The sequence below is a fragment of the Octopus bimaculoides genome, chromosome 6 (assembly GCF_001194135.2).
Source record: "Octopus bimaculoides isolate UCB-OBI-ISO-001 chromosome 6, ASM119413v2, whole genome shotgun sequence".
Classification (NCBI taxonomy): domain Eukaryota; kingdom Metazoa; phylum Mollusca; class Cephalopoda; order Octopoda; family Octopodidae; genus Octopus; species Octopus bimaculoides.
Window position 1 is genome coordinate 44,287,552 of NC_068986.1, and position 10,866 is coordinate 44,298,417.

A 10,866-nucleotide genomic window follows, 5' to 3' on the forward strand; every position below is an offset into this window, starting at 1 on the left:
AATAATGTGGTTTTGAAATTGCATAAGCTAAAAGTCGGAGAGGGATGGGAAAAACTACCTGCATCAACTTCCTATAAAAGCAGGTAGTAATTTACCTAGTACTTGTTCTTAGTGCAAGTTTTGAAGAGTGCAGTTTGATTTTAACAGTTATTTTTTCAAAGCTGTAATGGAATTAGCAAAGGAGAATATTCGGCATATTTTGCTTTATGAGTTCGATAATTGCAACAACACAATGGAAAGTGCAAGGAATATTAATGTGTAAATCAGTGTCAACGGTGGTTCCAGAAATTCCTAGCCAGAAACTACAGCCTAGAAGACAAACCTTATCCTTGAAGATCTGTAGAGCATAACGAGGGCGTCCTGCAAACTCTGGTGAAATGAAATCTCATCATAACTGTTGAGGAACTAGCAGAGAAGCTTCGATTTGGTCATTCAACCATTCATCCACACCTGCACTAGAAGAAAAACGACCATCTTTGGTTTCAAGATGAAAGGTGTTCTTCCATCAGGATAATGCTCGGCCACATATAGTGAGGATGACATTCCAAAAGCTGAAGCAGTTTGAATAGGAAACGATGCCCCATCCACCATATTCACCAGACATTGCCCCATCTGATTATCATTTATTCTGCAGTCTTCAAAATCATTTAGCTGGGAAAAATATGAATTCTGTAGATGAGGTCAGAACAGTACTGGAGGAATATTTTTCATCATGGATAAGTGAATTTTAGAAGAGGGGTCTTGCAAGTCTACCAGTTATATGGAAGAGCATTGTGGAAAATGAAGGTGAGTATACTTTAGATTAAAAAAGAATTGTGTTTATCTTAATTTTGAAAATTAAAAGAAGTATAAAAAAACTGCATCATTTATGAAATGACCCAATATATATATATATATATATATATATCTACACACACACATATATATATATGTATGCATATGTATGTATATATATATATGTATATATGTATATGTATATATGTATATGTATATATGTATATGTGTATATATATTGTATATAGATTATGTGGACGAAGCGTGGGCAAACGGCGGGAGGTGTGGACCTCTCTGCTAGGGTGGGTAGACTTCTACTGGTCTACCGTCTAGGTGTCCCGAGCCGGCTAGTTAGATGCCTACCCGGCTTAGTTAGGTTTCATTAGGTGTCGTGTCGCGTTGGTTCCCAACGGGACTGTAGCAGACACTGGTTCGACTCATCAATATCATACAACATGTTTGGGTGGGTCGTTCTTAGATTTTCTTGTTGTAGTCTTGTTTGGGAGGTTCTTTGGCATGTCGGGCTGTTCTTGCTTAGGGAACCGGTAGATGCGATCAGGCCCAGTTGGCAATGCCTGGTACATTATGACCCGTTGTTGGTGGTGAGTGGAGGCTTGGTGCATTATGACCTGCTGTCTTCTCAGCAGGTTGATGCACCACCGGGTTTGTCTGGTACGTTATGACCTACATGTCTCAGTGGGTAGATGCATTACCATGATGCCTTTTTGGTGTCTGGTGTGCTATTAATCGCTGTTTCGGGCAGGTGGATGCATTGCCAGGCTTTGCTCTGTTATGACTCACTACTGACAGCAGGTGGATGCACTGCCAGGCAGAACCTTCCATGGCACACTCTCTGGTTTTGGTCAGCTGGTTGGTGGCATGTTTGCTTATCTTGGGGGGTTGTGTTCCAATGGTTCCACCCCATCCACTCCGTGTTTTCTGGATAAAAATTGGTTTTTGTGGCATATTAGGAGCTCACCATAATTCATTCTATGAAAATAAAAAATTTTCCAACCGCCAAAATAATGGATTTGCGGGAAAGTAGGAGGCTGGAGGGAGTTGATTCCATGTGAAAAGGCGTGTTTTTTTTTTGTTTTTTTTTTGTGAAAAGTATGGGGGTGAGGGGGTAAAACTTTACCTAAGATGGCTCAAATTCTAACAAGAATAAACCAGATGAGATGTCTCAAATGATGAAAAGTATCACTGATTTAACAATACAAATTAAATACATGCAAAATGAATTTGTGAAGATACAAGGACACAAAAAGACATATGCTGAGGTGCTACCACCCTTAATTATTACTGGCAAAGAGGTGCAAGAGAAACAGATGAAAGGCATTCAAAGGACATTAAAAACTGTCCCAGTCGTCAATGTAAAGAAACAGGCAAACAATATTGTTGTAAATTTCCCTTCCAAACGTGACAGAGATAACGCAATAAAAGCCATGTCAAAACATAGCTTAATTTCCATAAACATCCTGAAACAAGTTATGCCAAAAATAAAGACCGTTGGAGTCGAGGAAGACTATGAACTCAAAGATTTTCATAGAAAATTGTTTGAAAAGAATCAGACTATTGCAGAAAGTATGAAGTCAGAAAGTGATATAGGAGTGTTGACAAAATATCAAGGCAAAGAGTGAGTGACATATATTATTAAGACCACACCCAAGATCATAGGGATCTAGTTGGTTTAGCTGCCTGCATCAATTCTGTTTGAATTGATTTCATATTCAGTGTAATGATACACTTTTATATGCTAATGAATGACACGAAAATCATTTTCGCTATAAATCAATAAATAAAGAGTTATTAGCAATTGAAGTTTGAAAATTTTGGGTAATTTTAAGCTAATCGTAAGCCACAGACACATTCATGCCTGTTTCCATAGTAACAAGCCAAACATGAGAACTCTTTTGTCAGTGAGAAAGCATACGTGTTGACAAATATATTCTACGCAATGCCACGTGCATTGATGTTGTGTTCTGCTGCTTGTGCATCTGGTCGTGAGATGCGCTAAGAATAACAGCTAAATAGGCTTTAAATCATGCCCCCACCATTTGAAATTTTTTTTTGCACAATCATATGAATTCCTGTGTGTAGAGTACAAATCCACAAAAATTTTCTGAAAATTCCAAATTTTAAAAAAGTTACAAGGGAGTTATATATTGTACATTAAGTAGAATTTGATTTCTTTTTTTTTTCTTTTACTTGTTTCAGTCATTTGACTGCGGCCTTGCTGGAGCATCACCTTTAGTCAAACAATTCAACCCCAGGACTTATTCTTTGTAAGCCTAATACTTATTCTATCGGCCACTTTTTGCCGAACTACTAGATTACAGGGACATAAATACACCAACATCAGTTGTCAAGCAATGGTGAGGGGACAAACATAGACACACAAATATACACACATGCAAACACATATCTATATATCTATATATAGATATATATATACGACAGGCTTCTTTCAGTTTCTGTTTACCAAATCCACTCACAAGGTTTTGGTCGGCTCGAGGTTATAGTAGAAGATACTTGCCCTAGGTGCCATGCAGTGGGACTGAATTCGGAACCATGTAGTTGGTAAGCAAGCTACTTACCACACAGCCAACACATGTTATTTTCAGAATGTTGATAACACATGCAGTCACACACAAAATGACAGCTTCCAAATCCTGTTTCCTGACTGGGTGAAAATGATCAAACTTTAAACCTCTATAACTTTTTAAAAACATTTTCCAAGAAAAAGTGAAATAACTCCAGCAATTCAGCTTGGAAAAGTATATTAATGTGCCAAATTTTAAAATTTTCAATAAACTTTAATCTTTGAAATGCTGGCAGCCAAACAAACTAGATCCAATTGTAGATGCCATGAAAATATGTAATAACAAAATTTCTATTGGACTCAAAAGGTGCCCAATTTATGAACATGTACACATAATTCAATGCTTTAAATGCAAAAAATATGGGCATGAATCAAATGAATGTCAGCATCAAAAGATCACAAATCAAATCGATGCTTAATTTGCATGGCAAGTAGAGAGTTAGAAGTAAATCATCATTCCCATGACTATGATAGATGCAAGGTATACTTGAGAATTAAATCTTTAACCCATTGTAATATAATGACGACAGTCTCTAATCCTCCAGACTGAGTCACTTGCAAATGATCAAACAACATTTCCCTCAAAATGATTGGTGACAAGACTGATGAAATCCTTGACCCAATGCCTGATGATGACAACATTAAATGTCAAGAGTACTTGATAGAAGGATACAATTGTCACTTTACTTTCTCAATTTTCTTCCTTTTCATATCAACATTCAAAGTCTTCCGGAAAATCACGACAAATTTAGTATCCTTCTTAATTCAATTGAGACTAAGTTCACAATTATATGCATCACTGAGATGTGGACAAAGGAGAATTATGATAAGGATGCTTTCCAAATGAAGGGGTACTTCAGTAAATCCAGAGATGCAAGAGGGGGTGGAGTGGGTATTTATGTGCGCAACAAAATTGACAATATAAAAAGATGTAGTGGGTTGTCATTGGAGTCATCTGCTGAATCTTTATTTCTGGCGATATCTTGAACTGGACTTGGAATGAAGGTAGTCATTGGTTGAACTTACCAACCTCCTGATAAAAATTTGAAGGATCTTTTCAACAATCTTAATTCTATAATACACAAAATAGCTTTGAAAAATAGGCTTTGTTTCTTGGCTGGCAGCTGATGATAATATTAATAGTGTTGCCCACAAACTTCAACTCCAAGAAATTCTGAAATGCAATTCCTTTTTCGCTTTAATAGAAGACAAACTGAGAACACGGGTGAATGAGGACAACAGCACACTTATAGATGATATATTCACAAACTGTATTGGCCTTGATGATATTGATGCTGGAACGATCATATCTGACATTTCAGATCACCTTCCAATATCCTCTTTGCTTCGAACTATACAATTGCAAGAAAATAAATGCATAAGAAAATTTCTTACTTTTAAAAAAATTGATGTAAGTAGTAAGGAAAAATTTAGAGAATATATGAGACAACAGGATTTTAGCTTTATTGAGAATAGTTCTGATCTGGATTTAAACAATAACAAACTTATTAAAATAATCAAAGAGGAAAATGATATGTGTTTCAAAACTAAAAAGATGTACTTAACTAAACAGGATGACTTATCCTGACTTTTTAAAGGTTTGGTCCATTCTATAAGATACAAGATCTATCTGTATAGAGCGTACCACAGGAACAAATTTCAAGATAAGCAAATGCATGGTCATTACAAAAAATTCAACAAAATACTAAAAAAATGTTTTAAAGTCACTAAAAAAATGTTACTATACAGGATTGCTTGAATAAAACATTAAAAATATGAAGAACTATTGGAAAACACTCAACAGTATTTTGAAAAGAGGAGATTAAGACAAAAGTTTTGGTTTCTTCCCTGATGGTGAAGGAAAATTTTTAAAACAAAATAAAAAATAGCAGACACTTTTAATAATTATTTTATCTTAGTAGCAAGATACCTTGAAAAACAAAGCCCTGACCTGCAACAACAACAAAATTAATTCTCATCAATGAGGCACTAGGCAGAGCACTCTATGTTTCTGTTGCCAACAAATGAAGATGAGGTAGAAAAAATAATTAAAAGCACGAAACAGGAATCTCAGGGTACAAATGGAATCGTTAGAAAATACATTATCATAATACTTGATTCAATTATTAACTCATTAACTAAAATTTTCAATCAGTGTTTAGAATTTGGTTGTTTCCCTTGAGAAATGAAGAAAGCAAAAATTATACCAATATATAAAAAGAGTGCAAAACACATTATGTCAAATTACAAACCTGTATCAATCATACCTTATTTCTCTAAAATCCTTAGAAAAATAATAAAAGAACAACTTATAAATTACATTGATAAAAATAAGAAATGGATAAAAAAAAAGTGGCAGAATACAAGTATTATTACAAAGAATTTTATTTGGATTTAGGAAGGGGGCAAGCACAGAACTAGCATTGGGATGCTTGATGAATAACTTATACATGACAGCAGATAAAAATGAAATAACATTGGGAGTTTCCATTGATCTCAGTAAGGTGTTTGATACTATACCACACAACATTTTACTGAAAAAACTGGAATTCATAGGGATAAGAGGTAAACAATTGGAACTTTTTAGAGGCTACTTGCAGAATAGAAAGCAATATGTGCTATTTAATGAAATGTTAGGCGAGAACAGTGTAAACTGTGGGGTTCCACAGGTGTCTGTACTTGGCCCTATTTTATTTTTGATTTATATAAATGACCTGCCTAATATTATAAATCAAGAAAATCGTGAAATTCTTATGTTTGCTGATGATACAAGTATTTATATATGAGGTTGGTCCCATGGAGAACTGATCTCAACTATGAATGACATTATGAATGATGTTATGGAATGGTTTACTCTTAATAGACTGCTATTAAATATTGATAAAACCAATTATATTGTTTTCAAGCCAGCACAGAAAAATATTGATTTTGTAAGTGAAGCAATGATAAATGGCTCCCCTGTAAAAAGGGTTAACTGCATTAAATTTTTAGGTGTAACAATTAAGAAAGATCTGAGTCGGAAGAATCATGTTGAGGAAGTGGCCAATAAAATGTGACGATTGATAAGGATTAGTTTTAAAATACAATCATTTGTGAATAACAAAGCTTTACTTACATTGTACAACTTGAAGTATCTTATAACAATTTACGTGAATGTAGTATGGTGTAACAAACACAGTTATTTGATAAATAAAATATTTTTGTATTAAAAGAAGTACTTGGGAATATTAGAAGGTACGCATTACTTAGCGTATACTGGTCCATTTTTTAAGAAATATAAAATCTCAACTATATTCAAAATCAATGAATAAAGATTGTCCCTCTTCACCCATAAACGGCAATTTGATATATACCAGCCTTTCCTCTCGGAAAAAGTGATGAACTTTGAAGTCAATTGCAGGGAAAATTGAAATTGAAATAATTTGTTTGTTGAAAGAATTACTCTTAATAGATCTAAAAGCATTCTAGATCACGCATCATGCTTAGTTTACAATAGTCTGCTTGATGAGATCAAAGCCATTGAAAATATAAATTTGTTTAAGAGAAAACTTGATTGTGCCACTGGATACATAACAGAAATTAGCTTGCTCATTTCCATCTTTTCTTGTTTTATTTGTTAAGGAATAATCTTGATCTCCTACAGTATGTACATGTTAGAGGATTTGTCTAGACATTAAATGTCAATTTTCACTCATGATTGCAAGTTGACATGCTACTTGAAGTAAAGAATAAAAAGTTTTGAATGGTACAACAATACACTATAATACAAAAAATGGACTATATACCTGTTGTAATTTAGTTATCTATAGTCTGATGATATTTCGGAATACAATTCTTTCTTCAGATATTCTTAGATGGAGTCTCTGCTATAAACTGTTTTCCAACGGCTTTTCTTTTTTTTGGAAGCGTCTCAGTAGTGGTTTCACGAAGCTCCTTCCAGAATTCCTCATGAGAAGTGCGTGAAGTCAGCTATGTTTCAATCTCGTGTGTGTTCATACATCTGTAGCGCTGCTTCTAAGTTATGTGTTACACGTGCAGCTTCTCTTCTTTTTTCCCCTTCTTTTTTTTCCTCTTTTTTTGTTATAAACAATACATGGGCATGTTATAAAGAATGAACTTACACACATCCAGATGTAGCTAAATAATATATTGACTACCAACCTCCAGCCTGTTGTTAATTTGGGGTCGTAGTCTGTGCATCAGTAAAGCTTCCTTAATTCTTAAATTACCCAAATTTCTTTCATTTGCCTCAATTGTGACTGTTATGTTTTTGTCAGTGTTCCAGCATCTGTCTAGATGTTTTCTGAAGGAGGAGGCTCTCGTGTTCAGTGCTTTAACACTTTTCAAGTCACCATATAATGTCTGATACTATATGTCTATGCTGATATGTGTCATCGTGGCAGATAGGCTGTGCATCAAAGGATCAATGTCTTTATTGCATATTGCAGCCTCATGACCATAGATAAAAAAAAAGGGAAAAAATGTCCTTTACTTGAATAAAACATTTTCTGATTCGAATCATCAAAAATTAAAAAGGCATTTAAGGTACCAGCCAGTAGCATTAAACCAGGTAACAATATCAGTTTACCACCCAAGCAAGACTATAGTGGAATTTGAACTCCAAACACAAAAAGCTGGAACAAATAGTGCAAGACTTCTGATGAGATGTTGTTGCACATCGGCTGACATACTTTAGAGGCTTGTGAAGATGCATGGCCTAGTGGTTAGAGTGTTGCACTCACGTTCATAAGATCATGATTCTGGTTCTCAGAGTGAGTGATGCATTGTGTTCTTGAGTAAAAATAGAAAAAAAAAATCTTTTATTTCTTTTACATATTTCAGTCATTTGATTGTGGCACTGCCTTGAAGAGGTTTAGTCAAAGAAATCAACCCCAGGACTTATTGTTTGGAAGCCTAGTGCTTATTCTATCAGTCTAAAAATAAAAAAAATAAAAGGACTTTGGAGGAAGTTCTCGAGAATAATTTAATAGTTATAGTTGTTTTTGTCTAGTATGATATATTTTCAATGCATTTTCCCCTGTAAATGTTTCCATAAATTTACTATTTTATATAAAGGATAAATAAAGATACTTTTAAATTTTTGCAGGAATTTGATAATTTTCTTTGATTTTATAATTTGTAAGAAAGTGTCATGGAAATGAGTCAATGGCTATTTCTAGCATCTCAAGTTATCACAACTTGAGATGATAGAAATAGCAGCCAATATCCTTTTAACCTCTCTGCAACATATTTGTTTCAAGTAAAAAAGGGAAGAATGTATTAGATAATGTAGTCCTAGAAATAATATGTCTGAAAAGATAGGATAGCCACTGCTAGAATGCTTTTGATCATAGATTTGCTCACTCAGGGATGACCTTGGACTACACAATATCAACAGCATCTAAACCAATGGTTCTCAACCCCTATTGACCCTTTTGATTATTATTCCATTCTGGCAGACCCCCATAGCCATTCAATGTGTAAAAACTGTGCTCTTTTCTAAATTTCTGCTTTTCACACAATAACTTGTGTAAGTTGAGCTAAGTAAAATGTTAGAGAAAGAAACCAAGCTGTTTCTTGTAATAAATACATCTAAAGCAAAATTTTTCATGGCCCTTAATATACTACTGTGAGTCCCCAATTTACTATTTTGCTTGCTTGGACCACCCAAAATCTTATATGGACCCCCAGGGGTCATATGAACCCTGGTTGAAAACCATTGATCAAAACAGTCACACATTATTATTATACATGATTGATATTTAGTAGGAATTATATTTAGTAATAAATTATGGTAGTTACTAATAAGTTTGTGGGAATGTGCTGTGGCAATGTGCAACATTTGTTAACAGCAAAATTACGCAATATAGCAAAATCTTGTAAAATCCAAATTATTTTTGCAGCAGAGTTTTAATATATTCATAAATTATATCATGTGGCTATTGCAACTAGTAGCCATATAAACAAACATGTATCAGAGAACTGCTGCTATAAATTAAATAATGTGGAAAATATCATGAATTATGGATCCTAAATTAGGAAATTACTCAAAACTTTTCTTATATTCCAAAAATAAAGGTCAAAACAACCACTGAAAACCCAGAACTTTCATCTGAACATGAGGAATTTTTCATGAACTTGACACATAATGTTGAAAATATTGGAACATCATCGAGTATCATTTTTAATAAGATTCTATTTGGAGACACACAAATACCTGACATGAATGAAACTGTTACCAGCAATAGCAGTAACGGTAGTATCAGTAGTATTGGTAACAACACCAACAGCAATGACAGTAGCATTAACAACAGCAATGGTAGCAGTACTGACATCGGTGACAAGCTATTGGTATCTACTGATCAAGATATCATCATGGAGCCACCAGGCTGGGAACCTGTGAATTCAATAATAATTACAAACTGTTCCAATTCAAAAAGCTTCAGCCTCAAGTTGTATGATGACGTGTTTCACTATTATGATGGTAAGATAATTCTTTTAGTTCTATATGTGTGTTGGTATTTGTTTGTTGACTGAGTATTACAGGACCACGGTAAGTTACAATCAGCCAAACAGTTTTTTATTCAATCCTACTGGATGGTACCCAAGGTATATTTCTTGTAACATAGTCTTCATTTGGCCAAAAAATATTTAAGTGAAACACAGATGATTTCTGTTGTGAAAGGAGAAATAACTCTAATTTTCTTTCTTTTCTTTCCTTTCTTTTTCTGTTTTAATTCACCTTTCCACTTTTAGAATCAATCTTTTTCTCATTTTTTTCTCTTGATTTCTCATGTACTAGTGTTCTGATTTTCAAATAGAACAGATCATGTGTTCAGAGCCCAACAACTACTTGGAAATACAAGGTGTGTAATAAAAAGCTTGTCTATACACATGTCTTCACAACAAGAAACAATTACTAATTTGTACTTAAACGATATCTCAATAATACTAACACTTTAGAAATGTCTGTGTGTACCTGAAATATCTTAGAAATAGTATATTTTATTTTAGTTGTTTTGCATATTTTTTTTCATATTTACCTTCAGCAGTGCATACAAATTTTTATGATATTTGGACCTCTATTTAAACGATTAAACACAATTTTTGTTTGTTATTTCTTAACATGGCATCTGTAACGTCAACATACATATAATGAATGTCATGGTGTGTCAATCAACACAAACACAAGTCTTCATACTCTAAGAAAAAAAAAACGTTGTCTTTTTGATGTACACAATATTTTAATTATTTAGAAATATTTTTAACTGAGCAAAGTTCAGGGAGCTCCTACCTCTGCTAGCAACTGAGGGCCTCTCACACAGGATGAAAGGTAGACTGTATAATGCATGTGTGTGAACTGCCATACTACATGGCAGTGAAACATGGGCCATGACTGCTGAGGACATGCATAGGTTTGAAAGAAAGGAAGCTAGTATAATCCGCCGGTTCGATTGAAATGCCGACGTGTCGGCTGCGATACGAGCCAC

The 10,866-nt window shown here is 34.2% G+C and overlaps 1 protein-coding gene across 2 annotated transcripts in view; it reads left to right on the plus strand.

The window, feature by feature from the left end:
- The window catches only part of LOC106878945 (uncharacterized), a 48,019-nt gene that overhangs the window by 17,658 nt on the left and 19,495 nt on the right, over positions 1 to 10,866 (plus strand). For both annotated transcript variants that reach the window (XM_052968707.1, XM_052968708.1), the window contains exon 2: positions 9,455 to 9,860. In XM_052968707.1, the coding sequence (XP_052824667.1) occupies positions 9,455 to 9,860 (406 nt within the window). The remainder of the gene's footprint in view (positions 1 to 9,454; positions 9,861 to 10,866) is intronic.